The sequence below is a fragment of the Trachurus japonicus genome, chromosome 6, assembly GCF_045865225.1.
Source record: "Trachurus japonicus isolate A0001 chromosome 6, Traja_1.0".
Lineage (NCBI taxonomy): Eukaryota > Metazoa > Chordata > Actinopteri > Carangiformes > Carangidae > Trachurus > Trachurus japonicus.
In genome coordinates, this window is record NC_140912.1 from 20,275,423 (window position 1) to 20,300,401 (window position 24,979).

Here is a 24,979-nt window from a genome sequence, read left to right on the forward strand (position 1 = left end):
ACACATCATTTTCTGTGCGGCTGGCATTTTCCCCCTGTTAACGATACTGAATCCCTGTGACACATTGCTATTCTTGGAGCTACAGAGGTTAGACATCCACTCAGAATCTAGAGCTCTCATCTCTGCAACCAGTGACATCTATAGAGAAAAATAGAGCATCCATTAGGTTCTGTATCTTGTCTTTGGACTCAAATAGGGAAGATATGTCACGCTGAGACAATAAATATGAGTTTGATAGGAGACAAACAAAAGGAAGCTGATTTCGTGTTTGACACCAGAATAGACTGATGAAGTTGTTTTCTTTTTTAGCCTCATTTCCTCTTTTTTATTCCCAAGCACACAGCTAAAAAACCCACACTATATTTCACTGTCATTTAAAAGTCTCATGAGCGTCTCAGCGCAAACATCAGAAAACTTAACACTCCATTCTGAGATTCATTACTTTCCAAGATGAGATGACAAAATGGGTTTGGATGCTGTGTATTTAGCATTAGCATGGTAGAGTAATTCTTACCTGTGTAGAGGGAGATGTAAGCTGAGTCTATCACTTCATATTTCAGACCAGGGAGGAACGGACGCCACTGTGTGTGAAAGAAAAAGGGAGAGAAAAGGGATTGGGTGAGAAGAGAAAATGAAATGCCAACATGTGGAAAGTATAAGGTGAGCAGAAACCATCCATCAGTGTTTGCAGGATAAACTGTGACACAACTGTGATATTAATCTTAGCGCCATCACAGGATCGATCCGATGCTGCAGAGTTTTTTTTTTTCTTTTGTATAAACACACTTAACCAGAGAGAGACAAGGAAACAGGAGAAAAATGTGGCACATGAGCAAAGCACAGGAAAAGTGAAGCTGCAAGGGGGGTAGGAAGGAAGGAAGGAAGAAAGGAGAAAATGTGCAAACAAGAGCAAAAAGGGAAAAAAAAGAGAAAATAAACCATGAGAAGAGCGAGAACAGAGCCGCAGGAATAAAATGCTGACAAGAAGGTGTAAAAAAAGAAGGTCTAGTAATGACCTGAAAACAAAGAGAGACATGGGGAGAGAAATGAAGAGAGGGAGTGAGAAAGAGAGAGAGAGACAAGCTACAATTCTTTTAAATAGATTTCACAATTACCACGTCACTTCTGGTTAACCGGGATTTAATCACAGGAGACAGGTCATTTTCCAACCCTCAGGTTGGGAATACAAATATAAACACTCTCCTCGGGCTCATTCAAATGCCTCCACATGTATATGCAAAACAACTACACACACAGGCAGCTGAGCTACGGTTTTAGATTTTGTTGCACTCCACATCTTGTCATTCATGTAGCACTAATAGGCACCCCACTTTCTGACACGTAAGAGCCAAAATCAAGCATTTGTTACACTATTCTGTGTTATTCCTTCACATCGAACGCTGATACGATAATCCGGAAGCACACAAATCCACGCAAGTGCACATATCAAAGAGCAACAAACAAGGACATGGTGCGACAGCATGCTGAGCAGCAGCAGGGAGCAGCCCAGCGGGCCACCTCCAGCTTCCACACTGTGTCATTATTTCAGGGTGGTTGTCCTCAAGGTCAAGTCAGAGGGCTGACACAGTCTGACTCATGGAAGGACATTAAAAAAAAGAAGTGGGAACCGCATATGAGTTGTAACTTAAAAAGGTTTCATTTTATCCAACTAGAGCAACAATTTAAAACACCTACATTAGATACATCTCTAATGTAGCAGCAGCAGAGGTGTCAGTCAAGTCAGTGAGGAGAGAGATGGAAACACTGGATGACTGACAGTTGCTTATACAGTACAGCAGCCTGTCAGATCAAGATCACAGCAGACTTCTTGATTTGCAGTAGGAAAAGAACAGGTGTTACTATAACAACATCACCTGGTCTATAAGGGTCTCAGACAGTGCGCCACGACAGCATAACACCCAACCATGCAGAACAAACACACACACACACACATGCAGAACTCTGAAACTGAAGCAGCTAATTGTAATGCAGCCATCATCAATTCTACTATTTACACTTGGAGGTGTGGACAGGGTATGGATCTATTTTCTGCAAAGAGAAATCCAACTCATGATGGAAAAATGGAAGTGAAGCATGACAGTGCTAGATTTCAAATGAGTGTCAACGATGGTTAATGTGTTTCCGCTGCCTGCGTGCATATACTAGGCAGAGGGTCATCAAAGAGTCCATCATTTTCAAGGCTCATTGCAGCTCAACACCCTGCTGCTGTCACATCAGCCTTAAGTGCACAGGAAACACACACAGACGTAAACACTTGAAATACTGCATGTGCACCTGTGTGTCCTAATTTACAGCTTTGTGGGAGTTTCATTGTCTGGCCCCATAGATTCTCTGATTAATTCCTCCCAGGGAAGCATTGACTTGGTGTGAATCTTGATGTGTGTTTGTGTGCGCACAGTATTTGTGGCGTATGTGTGAAAGTGTGTGTGTATGTGTGTGTATGTGTGTGTGATGGGGGGGGCTTCTCTGTGGGTATGGGTGCATCTTCGGTGAAATAGTGTTGACAGGAGAAGCAGGAAGAAACAGAGGGCTGCTCGCTGGCCCCGCAAGTTCAACAGAGAGGAAAGAAAATCAATATCCAAGGGGAAATAATAAAACGTAGCAATCGTAGAGCAAAATGGCAACAGGCAGCCAGCAGGCTGATTTCATCATGTTCTATCATGCCTGGACCACCCACTCGTATATAAGGGTACACACACACACACACACACACACACACACACACACACACACACACACACACACACACACACACACACACACACACACACACACACACACACACACAGGTAGTTTGCCTCTGGTTCAGGCATAGGTAATTGTTTATCCCTTGATGATCAGGAGTTTATTTCTTCTGAGTGAGCAAAGTGTTATGTTTGTTTCCTTCAATTCAATCAGCTGCTCCATAAGCCGGAGGCCCTATGGATATGAAGTTGTTTTGTTGACACATCAGAAGTAATGACATAATGAAATTGTGTGACCTTCCACAACTTTATGTAAAAGTCAGTCTTGATTTAAGGTGCAATAAGAGTAACAGAACTTTAAACCTCAACAGAGCGGTCTCATAGTTTTTCTGCCCTGATTTTAAAGGGAACAGCTTCCTTTTTTGTTCTGTGTCTTTTCATTTTTTTGTTTTAACTGTAAACAGCGGCTCCTATATCAAAACCCTCCAACACCCCCAGTAGAGGTGAAAGGAGAACACAAGAGGAGCAAAGAGGAGGAAAGATGCTTCCTTGAATCTGACAGCTACAAATGGACAAAGGCTGCCCAGCTGTTGTCAATGTCTACTTGTTCAGTAGAGGACTAAGAGGTTTCCTGTGTGCTTTCTATCTGTTTTCTCTTCTTTTCTCTGTTTTAATCACACACAAACCTGTCTTCAGGCCCAAACTGCTGGAGTGGTAAACAGAGGAAAGTCAGCGGACAACAAAAAAGACAGACGTTAACAAGCCTGACGACATCAGGAAAGGGTGAGATCAGTCCAGAACTACACAGAGTAAGAAGTACCTGTATGAAATTGTTAAAAAATATTATGTCTTGTGACTGGTCTGTAAATATATATAAAGAATGGACTTCGAACTTATTGCTAAAGACAGAGTAGTAAAGTTGGAAAGCACTGACGCACACAGATTAATTCAGTGTGGCTTTGGTCTTTCATTTAAATTCATCTCCAAATAACAAGATCATAGAATACACAAGCTGTATCCTTTAACATACATAATGTAACATACATATGCAGTAAGTTGTTCAAGTGAGACAAATGAGCTGGAGGAATGAGCTACATCTGGGGTACAAAAATGCAAATAATACAGGAGGGCTTGCTTGTTAGTCTTTATGTGTCTTCTCTTAACTACTTAGGGTTAGAATTGAGCCAGGGTGATCCTATAGAGGGAGAAGAAAGAGAGGGAAGTGAAGACAAAAAGACACAAGATAATGAGTGAGAAAGACTGCAGTGAGTGGGCTCCAGTGTGCCTATGAGATAAAAATCTCCTAAATCCCGAAAAGACTTTGGGGCCTCCAGTTGAGTCTCGTAGAGTTTGACACATAGTTTTGGCCCAATTTTGACAGGGTGTTTGTTTGTAATCCGTCTCAAATACACAACGTGATTGATGGTGGATGAAGCCGTCCAAAGTCCAATTAATATGGTGACATCCATGTCACAGCCGAGGTACAAAACAATCACCGGACACTAATAGAGTGAAGGTTATTACTGAGGTAGAAACGCAGACAGTTGACTCTACTGCCAGGACAGTTAATAAACCAAATGAAATGGCTGTGATCACTCATTGTGTGTTTGTAAGGATGTAGACGAAGTGCTGTCAGTGACCTGTCTTTGTGCTCCCGTTGCCAGACAACAGTTTGCTCGAAGAAACGCTGACTTTATTGAGAATGACATGTTGCTAACAAGTCAAGTATTATGTCCTGCAGTTACAATGCAAAAAAAGGCAAAGTGACAGCTAACAAGTACATGAAGGCACATATTAATAACCTGCAGTGTAGCTCCATATTTTAGTTCACAAAAAGGGACATCTTTTACTGCACTGCCATTTCCCTTTTAACTGCAATATACTGTTTGTGGTGACAGCTATGCAGTGCTTGACAGTGATGTGCTGATGGATGATGACATTGGTGACTGATGGTCATCAAAATTTGCCATTGCAAAATATGAAGAATATATTTGACTTGTTTTCTTATTAAAAGAGGAACTTATTATTTTTAGTTTTAGTATTATTTACCCCGCAAAAGTGTAATTGCATTTACTTGCAACTCATAACCACACCTCAATTGTAATAAGGGCTTGCTGAGTTGAGAGTTGAGGAGTTCGACAGGCAGACAGATGTCAAATGTCATTCAGGATGATTTCTTATCTTATCCTTGTGCTTTTTATGGCTGGAAAGAGAGAAAGATTGACCATTATTTATGATGCCACACTTACTTTTTTGGTCACTCCTCTTCCTCTTATGGCTCATATAGGACAGTTTAATGTAACGCACACCACCACCACCTCTTCTCTTCAGTGCAATCTGATTCAGAGGTGCAGTATATCTGCTGTTTTAACTCTGAGTTATTAAATGAATACTTGATATCTTGGGAAATGCACTTGCATTCTTGCAAATAAGTGCATTTTCCAGATTAGAGGGGGAAGATCAATGCTTATACAAATAACTTTATGAGACAGAATTCTTTTACAAAACATCATTGGCAGGGATAAAGTTTACTCTACAAAGCTGCACTCTGAGAAAATGACCAGTTATGCCTTTGTTTAATACATGACTATAAATCATAAGGATATTTTTTCTCCTCAAGAATAGCGATAAATAATACATGCAGTGACAAGAAATGACAAGAAAAAGTTCCATTTGCTAATGAGATACAGGGAATTTTATGATCGCTCTGGTAGGAGGAGAGACAGAGCCTCAGTTCTACCACTGCTGCTAATGGAAAATCAGTAGCACAGAGCCGTGGTGCTGCCCACTGACAGATGCCTGGCAGCAGCACATCAAGTAAAGACTTCTGACAGGCTATGAACAGGTAGCTGCATGAATAGAGTGCCGAGGACTGCTGGTGTTTTGATGCTTTGCTGATACTGTTGTAGAATCCTCGTACAATGAGAGATGACAAGAAGCAGACAGTGAAGAGGAGCTGAAAAAGCACCTACCCCAAAAATAAAACACTAACCAAAACCTACAGCATGGAAACAAGGATATACAGTACAGCTCCTGACTGATTATGCTCTTATTTCAATTGACAACTAAACAGAACTAAACACTTACATGCTCCACGATAAATGCCACTATCCATTCCCTGTTGCGCTGACGTGAAAACAGTCACTTGTTTTTTCATGTCATATCATGTCTTGCCTGGGGAAGAAGGAACAATATTCAAAGGGAGATGAGGAGGTGGATACAGAGACGGGGTGTTTGATTTTCTATGTTGAATTATACATTAGCCAAAGTCTCTCAGACCAGACATTTCAGAAAGACAAATGAGTCCAATATCCATAGCAATTACAGGCACGTCATAGTCAGTGGGACTACACTGACGCCCTATGTGCTCTGAGTGGAAAGTAGTTGGTCACACTGACACTCTTACTAGATACAAGTCCAACATACAAGACAGGATGTCCAAACACACTTCTTAAAATCCTGCGTGTTTGCTCTCCACATATGATGAGGACACGCAGGGACTTTGGTCAACATAATGCTTACAGGAAAGAGAGATAACACAGGAATCATCAGGCTGACTTGAATACAAGTAGAAATAAAGACAGAAAAAAAGGACTCAGTGCATTTAGTGTAACTGAGCATGACAGCACAGACTGACTGGATGTGTTAAAAATACTGTAGCTCACTGGTTTGAGATGTTGTTACTCTTGTCTGTAACAACATCTATTGCACGTCTGTCCGTCCTGGGTGAGGGATCCCTCCTCTGTTGCTCACCCTGAGGTTTCTCCGACTTTTCCCTGTTAAAAGGGTTTTCCATGGAGTTTTTCCTCAGTCGATGTGAGGGTCTAAGGACAGAGGATGTTGTTACGATGCCATGTAAAGCCCTTTGAGACAAACTGTTTGTAAAAACGGGCTATACAAATAAAATTGCCTTGCCTTGCCTTGCCTTGCCTTTGAGCAGGCGCCAAATATGCACATGAGGCTACAGCCCCGGTTCGATTCCCCTGCTGCATGCCATTCCCCCTCTGTCTGCCTCCCCATTTCCTGTCTCTCTCAACTATCCTGTCAATTAAAAAATACTTCCAAAAAAAAAGAATTATATAAAGTGATCAAGTTCCTTAACAGAATTAAATCTGAAACATTCAACATGACAGGAATACACATGAATGTCTGTAAGCTCCAGCTGCTTGACAATTTACTGGATGACATGTGAATCTAAAAGTACAACTTGAAAACTCTGTTGAACAGTCTGTTGAACAGACAAGGGAACAAACAAAACAAAACTGTGTGGCCTACAGTAACAGCTAAATGACACGCAGAGAAACTGCTACAGCCTCAAGGCTAATACTGTACAAGTTAATGCACTGCTCAAGACACAATGAGTGAGGATGGGCCTCTATATACAGTAGCTTCCTATTTTATGCTGAATGGTACGTCATGTGTGGGATGGTGGTGCTCTTTGGGAATGTGTCTGATGAAATCTGCATGATGACAAGAGGAAGTGCTTGCACAAAGGAAAGAAACTGCGATACCAACAGCAGCTCTGCTAACGGCTTTAAATTGCCCCAGGGCTCAGGATGGTTAAGTTCTCATAAAAATGGTTTGGAGAGTGTGATGAACATGAAGAAGAAGAGGAATTGATTCTATTATGTGATCTTCTCGATTATGAGCAGCGATTGCCACTGAGAGTTTATATGCACGTCTCACAGTTTTCCTCATGCTCGTAAAGAGAGACAACCTGGATGCTAACCACACTCATAAGAGTTATTATACCGTAGTATTGACTGGCATTGATGTTGCCTCTAGAGGATAAGAAGAGGACAAAGAACAAGGGTCAAAACAATCTATTGTCTATATTGACATTGAGGTAAACGCTAATGCCAATGTTCTTGATTTTTCCATACACTGATTAAGGCTCAAAAATTAATGAAATTAAATGTCATGATGTCACAAATATAACTAATATGGTCCTGTCAAACAAAAAGCAGAGTTGTGTATAAGACAGGAAACAAAGATGATATTATTAGATAAAAGCACAGGTTTGCATGGTAATGATAAAGAGTAAAGTAAATTAGATGAAAAGTACCATAAGAAAAAAAAAGTGTGGTTAAAAGTGAAGTGAGGCAGAAAAAAACTACTCCATATGTTTGAGAGCTGCTGAACTAGACACAACCCTAAAAGGTGTTGAAGTGGTAAAAAAAGCGGAGAGAAATCCAATTTATTTCCACGATATAAGGACACACACTATATATTTTAACAGCTGGCTTCAGGTCACACCGACCACTACTGATTTATATTGAGGAGGGAAGGCGCGAGGCAGATGTTGAGGGGCCTACATGTTGCACCCATGAGTGTGCGGGGGCAATGGTGGACGGGTGTGTGTAGGAGGGTGAGTGTGTGAGAGTATGAATTGGTGGGCAGTTTGAGGTTTGGCCTGGCAGGGGTGATAAAATGGGGGCCATTAAAATCCTGCATTTAAATCCCACACCTCTGCCTCTCCATAAACTTGCCATCGCTAATTAAGGCGTGACTTTCTTCTCTTCCTCCTCTCACTATCCCTCCTCTCAATCACGCCATTTAATTGCAGACACTTTCCCTCATTCTGTCACAAGGCTAGCAAGAGACGTTTTCCATTAGGCCAGCGGAAAGATCCCATCTTTCACTGACAAAGATCCAGATGGCATGTATATGTATATAACATTAATGAAAGTACCGACTTGCTAAATCTTCTTGCAGCTCACGTAATCCATTAAAAAAAAAAACTAAATAAAAACAGTCATCACTCTAAGTCTAAAGAGAGTTGAGTTTATTTGAAGTTGACTGAGGGAAAACACTGAGGTAGAGTGCAGAGTGGAAAAGATTCAGTCAGAGTGCGGGTTTGGGAACTTGCCTGTTCATCCTAACAACTCAACAGTCTCATTCACTGGCCTGATGTTTATACTTACAAATACACTTGTTTCCATCCCCTGCCTCTATGCTGTTTATGTTTCACCTTCCTGCGGCCATTCTCCCTAATTCCTTCACACAATGGAAACAAAAATGAACCAACACAGTGACAACAAGGCTCCTCTTTGCAATTTCCTTTCCAACAGGTAACCTTCACACTGCACTTGTGCACTGGTATCTGATATTTACTCCCATTTTCGCTTGTGTTTCGCAAGTGCAGTTAAACAAATACAGTACAATTTCCCAAAGACCAGCCAATCTTTGACCGTGCAATCACCGCTTGGCACTGAACACAGACGAAAGAGCTGTGAATCCACAGTATCTGCTCTTTAACAAATGAGTGCCTGGGTTTCTGAGGATTTATGTGAGCCCAGGGCTTATGCTGTTGTGGGCCGGTCACGGTAAATCTGCTATTTTTGTCAAGGTGTGAAATGTATTCCACTGTTAAATCACATACAGGCCTTACTAAGAAAGCACACCACACACACACACACACACACATAACTGCACACAATCTTGATTTGCTGCATGACTTTTATACGCTTCATTAATTGTTTCTACTAGTGCAAACCGACTTTGATGAGGGGAGGGCAGGGGAGGGTTGGGACAGACGGAGAGAGAGAGAGAGAGATGGATTTCCACATGACCTTGATGTGCTCGTGCACATGCTCACACAAACACTTTTCTGGATGCCGTGCAGAGTCTGTGTTTGTGGAAGTTGATGATTTGAAAGAGAAGAACAGCACAAGGTAGCGGGAACAGAAATACTTATTATAAAAGCCTCCAACTCACACCCTGTCTATATTCTTCTCCACACGCCTGCTCCCATTTCTCTCCTCCTCCTTATTCCCTCTCCTCTCCTCCCCTTTTTGGCAGCTGTGTGAATTCAACCTTTGTCTGTATGAAGCCGGTGAGCTCTGATTAAAGAGACCAAGACCTTCAGTCTGAAGGCCATAAATCTTAACTGCAAGTGCAAAAGATTTGCGAGTTTCTTATGTGATTTTTTTTAAAGCATTTTCCCTCTCTCTCTTTTGTAATGGGTAAGGATACTAGCTGACTCTGTCCACGTAAGGAGGCTGTAGACAGCTACATGTCTCCTCTGGACACTAGTTCTCACAGGGGGCATAGTGACAGCAACAGTAGTAACAGAATAGCAGAATATATATTGGACCTGAGTTTAAAACACTTTTTAGAATAAAACATCTAAAAGGCTCCCCCATCTGGTGTGGGGACTCTGGGACAAAACATATTTAGAAATGGGTATCCTTGGTCTAATTGGGGTCAGTTTCTTTCTTTTTTTTCTGCTATGACAAAGTTTAACAAACACTGCTCTTATACATATTGTAACATAACAGATAGTCATATAAGAAACAAAAGGATGTGTATGTTTCTACATTCACTAGTGAGACGATTCTTAGTGTTAGGTTTAAATAATATATTTATGTGTTTTCAAAGCTGCTTTAATCCACATTTTAATATTCACAATGTAGAAAAAAGGTTCTAGTGATAAAACCACCAATAACCATCTCTTACTTTTAAGTTTCCCTAAGAACTATAGAACGTTTTATTATTTTTCAGCTCATTGTTTTGGTCTTATACACCTGGCTCTCAACCCTGTTTTCATCCGTACCAAGGCAAACAAGAAGTCACTTTTAATGAAAAAGTGCATCAACAACCTCCTGGACACGACCAGTCCAGCATGAAGTTGAATGTTTATTTTAGTGCTCCATGTGTAAATAGGCAACTACTTGGCAACAGGTTAAGAAGTCATATCAACTTCACGAGGCCTCTGCCCTGGACACAGATGCTCAACCAACCAGCAGGAGTCATTAATGAAACATCAAGGACATAATAACAGCGTATCCTCTCAGCGTTTATTGCATCATATCTCACCAACTCAGTTTGTTTGTCCTTTGCTGAGGCTCTCCACATAAAGGGGAAGGTATTTGTTTACCACTGGGTTCTGGCTGTCATGGGCTGTAATTTATTAGTCACACTTGCACATCATCAGCAGAATATTCATAACACACCCACATCAACAACCCACAACGTAACAACTGTATAGCACTTGGGGGACCGACCACTAACAGGACATTTCATACCGCCTGTGTGAAACTTCAGAGAAAACATCGCCATGGGTAGTTTCCACCTGACTGTGCCAATTTATGAATATTAAAATAGACTACAGGCCGAAGTGTCACTGTGGCATGGTTGTGAAGTAGCTGATTTTTCATACACTCAAACACAGACCTCTGCCTGCCTCTCATTTTTAAATGTGTGATCATCCTGGCAACACACAGCGACCAAGTTCAGCATGGTGCTCCCCCATCGCCCTGTCAAACTCTCTCTTAAAACACTCTGAGCCCAGCACTGACCAGACTGGAGGTTGGAGAGACCAGAGGAGCAGAGAAAAGGACAATGGCTGTGAGGCTGAGAAATATTGCTGTGGATAAGGAGGAGTAAAGTGATGAGTGGCTTGTGGAAACATGGTACGGTAAAAAATAAATGAGAGGAGATTACATGTATAAGACCCAGGAATAAACAACCAAGAATACAAGGACATAAATATTAGCAGAGAAAAGAAGCCAGAAGCACTCAGACAGAGTTTTGAGGGGATCCAAGAAGAAAAAATCATTAACCTAAAGGCTGCAAAAACGACAATGAAATTCTGTGTTCCAGCGTCACTGCTGCTGCTCTGCTGATGATGATGGTCACCACGATGACAATAACCAGAGGCTTATTAACAGATTCATTCAATACACACACCAGTGATCTCTTTTTATCATCTGCCCTCCCACTCGAAGTACAGGCTCCCACAAGGCGTGTGGGCTCTCATTCGAAAACTTCATCTTGAAATTAAGCCCTGCTCTTCTCTGCGCTTTCGCCCGAGGTGTATTAAGCCACTACTGAGAGAGAAATTGGTGCAGAGGAATAGAACAGTCCACTTACTCCAACCTCCACGTGATCCGAGCCCTTGTCGTCCTGCTTGTGGAGGATCTCAAAGTAGTATCGTCTGGATGAGATCAGGCTGAAAGGAAACGAAGAGAGAGTTATTTGACACTGATGAAAAAAAAGAACATTTCTATAATAGAAGCTGCTGCAGTTCCATCCACCTTTAGGCCTTCTCCCTCAGTGACCAAGACTTATGAGAGAATACCAACAGTTATTGTGTGCAGCCCCCGAGAAATACAACTGTGTGCAATCTTGAGTCATCAAAAACTTAAGGAATATCCAGCTTTAATGAGACTGCAGTGGATCAAGGCAAACTGTTTGACTTTTAAAAGCACAAACTAGTTTTAAAACATAATAGTTTAACCTGGATATAAACTGGTTAATCAGCCTAAAATATAACTCAGTGCTACAGGCTAGATGGCAAAAGAGCCGGCAGTGAGCCAGGATATTATCAGTCTCCTGTCCTGAATAAAACACTTCTTTTGCGACTGGGGAGGAAGAAAAATCGATGCTCCACATAAATCAACATTTTTCACTTATACTACAAGCTCCAGTATTTCTCAGGAACTCCTAGTTAGACAGAGTGAAGGTCTGATTTAAAGTTTCACTGCGTATGTTATTCCCGGCACTGATGAAATACACGCACAGAGTGACAATGCTTTATTCTTATCAAAAACACATCACAGATAATAAGGCAGCATCTGCTGCTGAATGAGACATGCCCGAACACTGCACACAGATCATTAACTCTCAAAACACAGACATGCAGTCATGCACACACATTGTGTGACACCAAATAAGACCTTTTGTGTGTGTGTTCAAATATACAGTTTGTTTAAACATGAATGTTGAATAGAAAACCTATTCCTATAAAGCTATAACCGTACTATATACTGTAAAATCCATTTCCTATAAATGAGATTAGGTTTTCCAGTTTGCTGCAGCCTGGCAACTCATAACTGTAACTTATGCTACTTTGGAGTCATTTGGCTGCTCCATATTCATGTGCTCTGATCCATTATAGTATGTGATGGTTTGCTCTTTCTCTTTGCATTTTCTGTCTTTGTTTCTGTTTCCTGCGCCTTGTTTCTCTGTGATGTTTCCCCTGTCTCTCTCTCCTGTCTCCTGTTTGTCTCCTGAAACAAACACGAGCTCATCTTCTTTGATGAAGTCTGTGTTTTGAATTGAAAATAGTCCCACAAAAAAAAAAACAGGAGATAATGTGGAAACGAAGAAACGCAAAGCGTAAGTTATTTTTGCTCTAGAAATTCTGTGTTTTTTAATCCTTTAGTCTATGAAATTGCACAAAAGTGACAGATGCCTAAACAAGTTCCCAGATCTGCTGGTTTTGTCTCACCAACAGTGCAAAACCCAGAGAGAAAAGCTGAAGAACAAATATATAATATAAATATACTAAATGATGTGACTTCTGTTATGGTGACTACGTGAGTTTCCGTTGTGGATGCGGTTGACTTGAATTGCGAGGGAAGGGCAAACGCCCGGGGGAGGGGAGGGTTGGGGTGAGGTGGAGGGGGCGCGTGTTGCCCTGTGCAAAAGAAAGAAAAAAAAGAAGAGAAAATGCCGTCGCATCATCCGGCTGCGCAGTGTTCTGTAACCAATAAATCACTGCAGGTGCAGGGGAGCAGTGACAGTGTGCTAAGGTCACTCTCTCATGAATAGGGAACGTCTCTCTGTGCAGCTGCTGAAACGGCACTCAGAAAACTTAAGTGGTACTTTCAGCATGTGGCATCCAGCTTGCCCTTTCCCAGAATGATTCAAACCAAACACTGTTTCCCTAAACCAAGAGTCCGAGCCGAGCCACATTTAAAGAGAGGGAGTAATTCATTACTTATTTTACATTCACTTCACTCATTGGACTAGATTAGATCAGATTAAACTTTAATGAGTGTAATGATAATGCGGGGAAAGTGAGTAATCAGAATTATAAAAAGAGCGCAACATTATGTCTTTAATGAAGAATATCTATCACATGAATATATTACAATCAGACAAAACATAACTGGGTTTTAAAAGGGGGCAATAAAATCTCACTATCCCAATCCTTCTAAATCTAATTTTGAGTTGACATGTAACGTCTCTCTTTTAACATCCTGAACTGGAACTGATATTTCTGCCAGTTTCAGCTTATCAAGTTCCTGTTCCCCGAGCAGACGCCTGTGGATGGTTTTAGGGAATATTAGTGCATTTCCTGACTATTCATTAGGTTGTCTGTTTCAAACCATAATCTGACTCCATCTGTGGGATAATCTAATGTCAGAGCTGAGAGGGCGCAGTCTGCCGCCACAGTGTTTCCGAGTCGGACTGATACACAACCGCAGATACGGAGGACTGCACACTTCAAAAAGATAACAGCCACACAGATATGCACTCAAAGCTCTCAAAACGCATCCTCGACATACTACTGTCTGTCAACATTTGAGGATCTCTTTTCTTCTAGCTCTCGGAAATTTAAAAACACACGCGGTGAGTCTCGACTTCAGCAGTGAGAGATTGGCAGCTCGGCCAATAAAAACTTGTTTACCTGTTGTAAGATACCAGATAAGACAACACACATGCATTTCTCTCTCTGACACACAGAGAGATAGCAGGAGTATCAACAGAACAGAGTAAGATTGAAGCAAACAAAAGGATCATAACACACTGAGATGGATAAGCAGTAGTTCTTTTTTCACACTTTTCTATCTGTTGTTTGACTATTTCCTTTGGATTTTCACTTTGTGATTTAAAGTAATTTGCCAGTTGAACAACTTTGGTTTTGGTCCATGAAATTTGGTTCCACTGTTCAGGTGAGACATTTAAGTGCTGTAGGATTGAGTCTGTGGTTCTCTGCAGAGAGTTATTTCCTGTTTGAAAACGACTTTGCATCATTTCTTTGTGTCTATGTATTGTTTTTGTTTTCAATTCTGTGTGAAGTAGACGGTTATTCTTTGGGAAACTACAAGGCGTAAATTAATCATGATTGGTCCAAATATAGATATGGGAAGAAATGAGAAAGAGTGATGAGGGGGAATATGAATATTTGAGATGACTGGCCAAAAGGCTTCTATTAAACTCTGGGGAGAAAGACGCAGAAAGATAGAGGGAAAACAAAAGGAGCACAAAGTAGGAAGGACAGTGTTTTGCACTTGCATAAATCTGTGTGTGTGTGTGTGTGTGCGGTGTGTGTGCAGACTGGTCACACCAGTCCTTCTGTGATGGATGACAAGGCGGGCTCTGGTTGAAAGAGATGAAGAGACAGAGAGACAGGCGGAAAGAAAGATGAAGGAGGAGCGATAAATAGCAAATGAACAGCAGAAACAGAGAGGGAATTATAAATGCTTTCTGTATCTTGAAAGGAAAAATACATTACAGCGAATATCACTGAGACATGATTTCATACAGAACGCCACGCCGGAGGAAGAGGGATGAGGGGACAAAAAAAAGAAACACATAAAAGACCATGTGAAGGGCAAATGAGAGCTGAAAGAGGAAAGAATGGCTATTAGCATGTGACTCAGAGGATGAGTAGAGGACACAAAACAAGAGTCTAATTGCCTGACTAATTGGACTCTTTGTTTCCAGTTCCTCTTCTTTGGGCTGAACAGATAGAGACAGACAAATGAGCTTGACTGGGCTGGATAACACAAGATGGAACTGTTGGAGCTAGACAATGTCTGCCGGAGTCTGCTGGATCTGAAGTATGAAATATTTATTTGGTATGAAAATGTATAGAGAGGTTTCTTTTTCCCTGCTGAGAGACAAAGCTTCTTTCACAAGAAACACTCTTTTACTACGGGGTTGTCTAAATAAATATACAAAAGGTTGGGTGCACAACATCCCTGAAGACTGACTGACCCACATTAACACACACACACACCTTCTATTACTGGGCTGTTCTGCAGCGAGCAGAGCTACAGTGAAATGGAGACAGTGTACTTTCTGCCCTCAGTAAATACAAGTCCACTCTCTGGTATTCTCCCTTCATCACACTGTCTGTTTCCTATCTGCCTGCAGGCTACAGCAATTTCCTCATTCTACTTTCTCGCAGTATCTCCACTCTTCCTCCCAACTCAATTTCTCATTAATGCTATCTGACTGTCAACCCTGTCCCCGTCTCTCTCCTCCTCCTCCTCTTGCCTGATTTCCCCCTCTCTAATACCCACAGGTGGCCTTTAAACAAAAGACTGCGCTCGGCGAGTGCTCTCCTCTCAATTACATTAATGATACCAGTGTTTAGAGCTGCCCCAAGGAGATGCACAAACTTCACTTTTCTCCCCTCGCAAACCTCTCCCCTCCTCACTCCATTTCTCATGCATTCCACTAATCCATCAGAGAGCTATCACGCTGCTCTTCCCTGCAGCCTCAATAAATCCTCTTTCTTCCATCCCCTCCCTCCGCTTCATCTCCCACCGCTCTCCTTCATCCCCTGCTCTTTCTCCCTCTCTCCTTCTGTATCTTGTCCGTCGCTTCTTGCACTGACTCCTCTCCCTCTTTCCACCGTATCCATTTACCCCCATATGTAATTATCTAATATGGCGTAATATGCTCTCCACCGTCCCACCACTTCACCCTTTTCACACGTTGATTTGGTGTTAACACTCCTACTGCTCTGTCAGTGGTTTGAATGTGAGGATACATGAAGGAAAAGAAAGAACATACTCAGCAACAATAAACATGAGCTCTTTTCATCACGGCCCACATTTTATATCTTTGCACTGTCAACAAAAATGAACTGATCCTACTAACATGTATTGCCTGTGCTGTCAAGAATTGATACATTGTATTCCTATTGCCCCAAATTGTGTCAGTGAGCCATAGTGTTACACTGGTAAGAATCTTCCTGCACATGGTAACTGTAGTTTATTTTGAGCCAGTCACACATACAGCACATACATCACACTTACAGTATGTAGTCTACACTTGTTAGTGTCGTGTGTGAAAATACATGTAGCCAAAACAAATACTCTACTTACTTTTATTATTGTTGTTACTGTCACTATCAATAAAATGAATATCATAGCATGCAGTTCTTTTTATCTTTGCTCTCTCTCTCTCTCCTCTTCTGCTTGCACGTTCTATATCTCTCCCACTCCAATCGATGCATATGGCCACCCACCCTTATACCTCTTAAGGAGGTGTTTCTTTGCCCCCGCTGCCCAGTGCTCACTATTCTCTTCACCTCTTGCTCTTATGAGAATTGTTGGGTTACTGTAAATAAATCATAAAGAAAGAAAGACATACCATAAAGAAAAAGGTCTAGACCTGCACTGTTTGAAAAGTGATAGCAGATCACTTCTGTTGTGAATTGACATTTTACAAATAAAAAACTGACTCAACTTCTGTTTGAGTGTTTACTAAGTCCAGCTGTGAAATAAAATAACTGGTTCCTTTAAAAAAGAAATTATAGAGTGACCATGTTTAAACACTGGCCTTCCATCTGAAAAGTGCTCAGACCCCTTAGTTTGTTTTCTCTTCATATTATTATGTTGCTGCCTTTTGTTAGAATTGGCTCTATGCACAGCTTCACTACTTCCTGAACTTAAGGCAGCTCCTTTACTTCCTGTCTTACATTATTGGACAAACTGATTAATTCAGGTGTGTCTGACCAATGTGACTACTCAGACACACCTGGATTAATCAGTTTGTCCAATAATTTGGAAGTTCAGGAAGTAGTGGAGCTGTGCATAAAGCCCATACAAATGAAAGCATAATAATGTCACTTAATCTATACTTAATACCCTTTGATGACAAAAACTGAATTTTAGAGAGTTTTGCAAATGAAAAAATACCACATTGACATACTGTATAGCCTACTACTATTCAGACCTTCCGCTACCACACTTGAAATGTAGCTCAGGTGCCTCTCTTTTCTCAGAATCATCTTTGAAATGTTCCCCCACCTTGATTGGAGCACACCTGTGGTGAATTCAGTTGATTGGACATGATACGGAAAAATCCACACCTGTCGTTTCAGAGCAAAAGGAGGAGGAAGTAACAGCCCGCGGAGCTCGGAGAAAGGATTTTGTCGAGGCACGGATCCGTTCGTGTTTCTGTTTCCTCTAAGCTGACCCTCTGTCATCATTACTGTCTCTGATCACGTCTGGCTGGAAGCAACTCTGTGTCATGGGTTTGTGGTACGCATGCATTACTGCCAATCAGACGCCCGCAATACTGCAGTCTTTTACCGCTGAAGAAGTGAGCATCAGCACCCCCAAAGACATTCTGATTAAACATAAGCCTCTATATACACATGGACACACACAGAGACACACAGACACAGACACACACACGCGCTCAAGAGATTTGTGTCTCAGCAGGCTGCCATCACTCATAGAAACAGATGGCAAAGTGAAAAGCATGAGGGGAGTAAAGCGGGACAGAGAAGTCATTGCACCTTGCTGACAAAAAGCTTCATTATAATTCAATTGCTACACCAATTAACTTGAGTGGAGAGAAACATACACATTTAAGTGAATACATACATATAATGAGACAGCGCAGGTGCAAGATGCTCAATCTGTATTCCTATGATGTCATGAGCACAAGTACCATACTTCTCTTTCTAAATGCTTGAGTCTCCTCGCCAGCTAATAGCCAGCAGTGCTTAAGTGATTCAATTATAGATACTGAGAGATCCCATAACGAAATAACTGGTCATTCTTCACTAGGTTTCCTTCATTGTTGCTTGGAAAGACACAACTCTCTCCTTCTAACTCTTACTGGGATTTGGAGGTTTTCTGTACAGTTGTGTGTATAGAAAACAATTGGGAGCGGTGTCAGTTTGTGACAGGAAAAGAAAGATGAAAAGGAAGAAGTGGAGAAAGTTAAGAGGGGAAAGAAAAGTCGTCTTGAAAAGTAAGAAGGCGTAAACTATCATGCAAGTGCGCCCACACATCAAGGAAGAGCACACATCAGCGCCCGCATATCTGTGGAGGACTGGGTGTAAATGTCATTTACTGCAGTTTGTGGAGTGAACGCTGCTTTAAAATGCCAGCTGCAGCATCACAGATAACCTTGGAATCAGCTTCCGCCTCTCCTCCTCACCACGCCACTGTCAAAGGTCTGCAGCAGCCATTTTTAATTTTTGTCATTACACCTGAAGGTGAAAGGCTCAACAAGCCAGAACCCCAGTGGCTGCAGACTCATCTAGAGGCACATGCTAGTTATTGCTAACACTTAAGAAACACAGATGTCGTGAGTGAGTGATTGACTTTGGCTTTGGCATTTTTCTGAACTTCAACCAGCCACGCTGATGAGATTCAGTCAGCGCTCATTACTTTCCGATATCTCAAACAATATTTCCTTTAATCTTCAATGGACTGTCAATCACATCTCAGCCGGAGCTGCTTAAAAGGCTCAGAAAATGCTCGACGTCAAGTGCGGCGTCAAGTGCGGTGTCAGGCGGGCTCAGTATGCAACTCAGCACAGTTCAGTTTGTAGAATTTTAGTAAATGTCAATCTCTCCGGTGTTGTCTATACAGCCGCAGGCTCTGCTAGCTGTGTCAGAGAGTGGAGATAGTGTTGACGGGGTTATCTGGGTTCCTTATCTGACTACTTCACTGTCACTCATCAAGCTGTTGTGACAGTAACTAGCAGGCATGGCAAAGCTATCACTTCACAGTTTTGAGCAGAGGTGGAGACAGAAACTCCACGGAGACAGACAAAGGAAGGGGGCACTTTCAAACTGAGAAAGGTATTGTTTTGAAAGGCAGCTTTTTGTTGCTACTGAGTTTTCCTTCAGCCATTTCAGAGTGTGATTAGATGGCTCAGTTATGTTGGGCTATAACTAGGAATTATTTATTTTTTGTCAATATCTATTCTATTCTCTAAATTGATACATCACTTAGAGAGTAAAAAGCAGAAAATAGTCAATTTTAGCCCATCATAATTTCCCTAAGTACTGTACCAAGTGGCACCTTCAAACTGCTGCTATTTTGTCTGACCAACAATCCAAAACACAGACAATATTAATTTTAATAAGATCTAAAAGAGAAAATAGTAGCAATGCTCTCATTTAAAAAGCTGAAACTGGAAAATGTTTATCATTTGCACTTAATTAAATGGCTATTAACTTATATTATCTGAATGGCCATCAGATAATTCAGTATGACTATTCCCTGGTTGTTTTTGATTTTCTTTCTGTTTTCACAGAAAAATAATATTGGGCCAAATTCAAGTAAGGCACAGAGACCATGGGGCTTTTACTACATTTCATTTAATGACACAGTGGCCCATAAAGTTGGAATTAAATGTTTTTTAAATGTTCTTCTCATGACATGATAGTGACAATGTGATTTATTCTTGATAGATAAAGTGAATACGTATATTCTTAAAACTTTATTGATCAATCTCTTACAAAAATATGTGGAAACCAAACCACAATTAATCGTTAAATAGAATAAAAAAAGGAATGTGTCTGAAAACTAAATTATTCCAACTTCATGGGCAACCATGTATAAACCCTCACACATACGTATTAATGAGATTGAGCCACAAAGAACTTAGGAAAGAAACTGACTGCCAGACTGCCAGAGGGACAACTTCAAGTTATATAAAACAAACTTCAGAGTTAGAACATAAGCAAAACTATTTCTCCTCTATAAACACTCACACTCCCACACACTCACTAAACACTGTGACTCATTACCTCCAGGTGGTCATAGCCAGGTGGTGTGGCTATGACTACAAGATCTCCCTAACAGGTGTACTGATCCAACGTTCCTGTCTATATCATCTTTTCAAATTGCCACCTTGGACAAGCTTTCACACTCTGCAGCAACACGATGGCCACACCCCACTGATGGAGACGAAACACGCATTTGAAGGAAAGAGAACAGGTGTTTAAGGAAAAGCTTCATTTCTCTCAATCTTGGAACAGACACACACCTGGAGCCTTACTCTTCCCCTTCTACAGCTTTATATTGAATCAGACAGAAGGAGTGGGCCATAAAAATGAGCAAGAGAGAGCGAGACAGAGTGATGAGCTAATGGGAGAAATGTGGCAAGGTTGAGATGAGGGTACACTAGGAGTAACCACAGTGGGACTGCCAACTAGAGGGTGTTTATAATTGTTATACATATTGAATGTCGGTGGCGTGCAGTGACTTGTACAGAGAAGCAAGCAGATCTAAAAACTAGTTAAATATAAATCTGCACATTGAATTAATGTTTCTACAAGAGCCTCCCATACAAAAAGAGTTATTAAAAGCTGCACAACAGCACATCCTTACTCCTTGTCGTCACACATGTTGACCAAGGTGATTAGTACCAATTTAAGATGATAAATCACAAATGTAATGAGCTCATTTATTTGCTGCTGCAATGTCTCCATCTACATCTGTGTATGTGCATAAATAATGCGAGTAAATGATCCTTAGTCGTCCTTTGTCAACAAGACATGCAGGGCTTTATTTTGGATAATTCTTTAGATAGTGTACTCATAAGGCTAAAATCATGTTTTGTGAGGTCATCATGCTCTTGGCCTTTGACCTTTCACCGCAACAATGTAAATCTGTAAAGTGATTTTCGATTGAACAGATTCAAACTTTTTTTTTTTTTTCGTCAAATCTGAAGAAGTTCCATCAAAGCGTTACTGAGTTTAGGAGATGGGGACGGATGGACAGACAACCTAAAAACAATACGCCTCCAGCTCTGGCTGTCGCCTGTATGAAGCTATAAGACAACAGAGACATAGACAATATTTACAACTAAATAAATACTACTAAATTGCTACTACTAGCCTACAACTGGTGGCCTACCTAGCTTGAAGAGACAATAGCCTGCAGTGGCCACAAGGGGGCAGTAATTTACAAGATGATTGCAAACCGTCAATATCACAATCTTGAATGAGCAGAACATTGCTCCAAGACGTAAGGCGATATATTGCTTCCGCTTCCGCATCACGTTAATTGATGTCTATTTTTAGCTTTTACTGGTCAAGCACTGCTGCCCTTGCTTGTCCTGAGGGCATGACACCGCTCTATGTGGCATATGTGCCGCGTGTGTATGAATGAGTTTACAGCTGTGTTTGCTGGTTTCAGTAGCCTTTGATTGCATCGCACGGAGACCTCCAAGAGGCAAGTGAAGTGTTTCGAGTGAACCCCTCAACAACAATATACTTCATTCCCTGACAATATTATTCAACCCTGCAGCAGCCATTAGTCACTGTTCAGTCAGCTCTACTACATTCGGCTGTACAGCTCCAATGAACCGAGACGTATAAATACCCACAGTCCAAAGCGTGAAACAAGAAAAGAGAGAGAGAGGAGAGAGAAAACCAAAACAAACCTAACCTATCTAGAGTGGGAGTGTCTGTTGTGTTCTTCTATCCTCTGTTCAATTACATTTCTGAAGGCTGCTCTCTGTTCGCTCATGTTCTGCTCTGCACCATTCACCCCCCTTCTTTTATACCCCGTTTTACTTTGGCTTTGGCCCATTCCATGCTGTTCTGGGCCCAATATGATAATAAGTAGAAACAATGGCGCATAAACTGTGAGAGCTGTTTTAAATTGCATCTTTGATCAAGGCTGTGCGCACACCTTAACTGCGGTAGAACTGAGTCTGTAAATAGGCTCAAATGGCCCTGAACCTATTCTCTGGAAAACAAATTACACAAGTGTATCATGCTGCCGACTCCGAGGGCTGGCTGTGGCGTTAGATGTAATAACTAATAATTTTCACTGATGCCTTCCATCCATAAATTGAGTATTATATTGTAGAAACACCTACTTCATTTCAGTTTGTTTGGTTATTTCTTTATTTTATCAGGCTTACAAATGTTTCAAATTACCAGGTGATAAAATCTGTCTAATGACTGATTATTATTACCGTACACACGCTCTGATGCAATTTCTCTTTTTAGAAAATAATGACATAATGTCCTGTTCCACACTGCTAATTTCCTCATTTCAATTCTATCCCATCTAATTTGAGGAATACCATTTCATGAATGCACGACGATTAATCCTGCTGCACACATAATTTGCCACGCTCAAGAGCACATCAGCTCGTCTATAAACAGGTCGAGGGTGATGGTGTGTGAGGGATCCGTGTCCCTCAGTACGGCAAGAGGGAATACATGGAGAATGACGAATAAACTGCTTACGCTTTGAGATGTTTCAATGAAGTCATTAGATGCAGGGAAGAATTTCAAATGGCACGTCGTTTAAACACATGCACAGTAATTCACAGAGGCATGCATTTCCTCAAGTATGTTATATATATGTCTTTTGCACGCCCACACACAGAAAGCATCAAACCCGATTTTGCCTAATTATCTTAAGCTTGACTTTCATGCAGTCTTTGTATAGCTACACATTTCCCCTGAAGCATGTGAAAATGTGTAGCTATACAATAAACACAGATCTGACTTCAGTCATTAGCCCTATCCAGCCCTGAAACCATAACAATTTTCCAAACCGTTTGATCTCTGATGCACCATATTTCACAACCTGACAGCGGCATCATAAATAACTTCACACATCAACATTACTAAGATGTCAACCATGGATTTTAGTGTTAAAATTTAGTGTAGGTGATTTTGATGTTGTAATAGATCCCATACAGTCAAGACACCACCTGCTCTAAACCAGACCATCCAGCAGTTTCTATTGAAACCCAAAAGACATAAACACACAGCCATCCTCCCCAGAAGACACACTAACAGGTCACAACACAAGCAGTGTCACAATGAAAGTTCCCCACTGCACTACCTTTTTAATGTTCCTGCCATATTCTGCCTCCACGCTCGGCTACTCTGTTGTTGTCTTGTTATTGCAGGAGATCGCAGGACACTTGTCAGACAGGAAGAGAAAATAAGAGACTTTCCTTCCCTCTTTTTCTTCTTCTTTTTCTACTTCAGCTTTTGTCATCTCTCTGTGCTCCCTTGTTGTCTGGTGCGCATGCTGTGCTTACCAGGCCCGGTTAATCCCACGCACAGACAAACAGAAACACTCGCCAACAGGTCCTGGCCTGGGTTCAGTCATTAATGAATTTTCATTCATTACATAACGCATGTGCGTGTGTCTATGTGTAGCAAAAGAAGGCAGAATGTGCGACTGATGCATGGTTTTAAATGAGCATTGAAGATTTTCTTGTGGTTTTATGTTTCTTGATAATCCTTCTCTGAATGACACATGATGAAACATTAACATTAATGATGAGACACAGTGAGACCTTTGAGTGACACAGTGAGCCAGACTGAATTACCAAAAGCGTCACATTAACACTGCAGACAAGACAAAGGGGGTATGGCACACCTCCACATTTAACTGTCATAGCTTGGACTTGATGTTAGTCACTGTATTGACACAGCATATCCATGATGGATTGTTTACCAACAGGCATCATTTGGATCTTCATATTTTTAGTTTGATAGTTTCACAATATCATTTTTGTTTTAATAGTCAGCAGTTGTTAAATCTCCATAAGGAACATGTTCTGATGTTAGGCCTTAATGCCTCAGTTGTTATTTTCATTTTGATGGGACCGTGGGGCATACATTTTCATCACTATTCCGTTTATTTTATTTTAGTGGAAAACGCCAACACAGCTTGTGGGAGGGAAATAAATATATAAAAAATGATCACACATTAGACAAATGGCCAGTGGGATGTGAGGGATCAGGGCCTCTGATCTGCGTCTAAGTGTGTGTGCTGTATTTCAATAAAACAGACTAAAACTAATATAAACTAGGGTTTCAGAAATGATGCTTAAACTACTCTAATATTTCAAAAATTCTCTCACCCAAGTTTCCCCCTGCACTCACTGTCACCAAACAGAGAGATCCTTTTACGCACTTGCTGTCACCACAGCGCCAAAGCTCATCAGTGTTTCTATTATGCATGTGTACTGAGCAATAGTGTTACACTGAGTAATATCAATTATCAACATTAAGCATAACTGCATCATGCTGATAGGAATAAATGATGTTACTGTTATACAAATCTTTGTTTTCTAACTTAATCATCCAAAAAATTAAATGTTTTTTGACTCATGTTTAAACATATACATCAATTATATTTGAATATTTGTTAATAAAAGATCATTTCCTCCCCTAGAAAGTTGCTTAGGCCCATTAGGAAACTATGATTAAAATGTTCCATGTTGAAACTGACATTATGATCCACAGTTTTCAGTAGAAATCCTTTTAAACTAAGAAAACATTTTTTTTCTTTTTCGTCGTTGTGTGTTTTTCATCCAGCTTGTGCCATTCAAAAGTACTGAAATACTTGGAACCTTCACCACTGACACCACTGGCTGTGTGTGTGTGAATAATTTAAGGCAGCACTCTGCAGCGTGTGTTGCATCCAATCAGGCAAATGTGGGAGCCCAAAGGAATAGGAGCACCGTACTTAGGATCTCTTCTCTTGCTGCATAATCGTATCAACTCTACAATG

General features: G+C 41.0%; 1 protein-coding gene across 1 annotated transcript in view; it reads right to left on the bottom strand.

Moving 5' to 3' along the window:
* The window catches only part of b4galnt4a (beta-1,4-N-acetyl-galactosaminyl transferase 4a), a 126,506-nt gene that overhangs the window by 10,823 nt on the left and 90,704 nt on the right, over window positions 1–24,979 (bottom strand). Inside the window, exons 8-9 of the mRNA XM_085779652.1 lie at window positions 11,580–11,658; window positions 515–581 (exon numbers count right to left, since the gene is read on the bottom strand). Coding sequence (XP_085635778.1) covers window positions 515–581; window positions 11,580–11,658 — 146 coding nt within the window. The remainder of the gene's footprint in view (window positions 1–514; window positions 582–11,579; window positions 11,659–24,979) is intronic.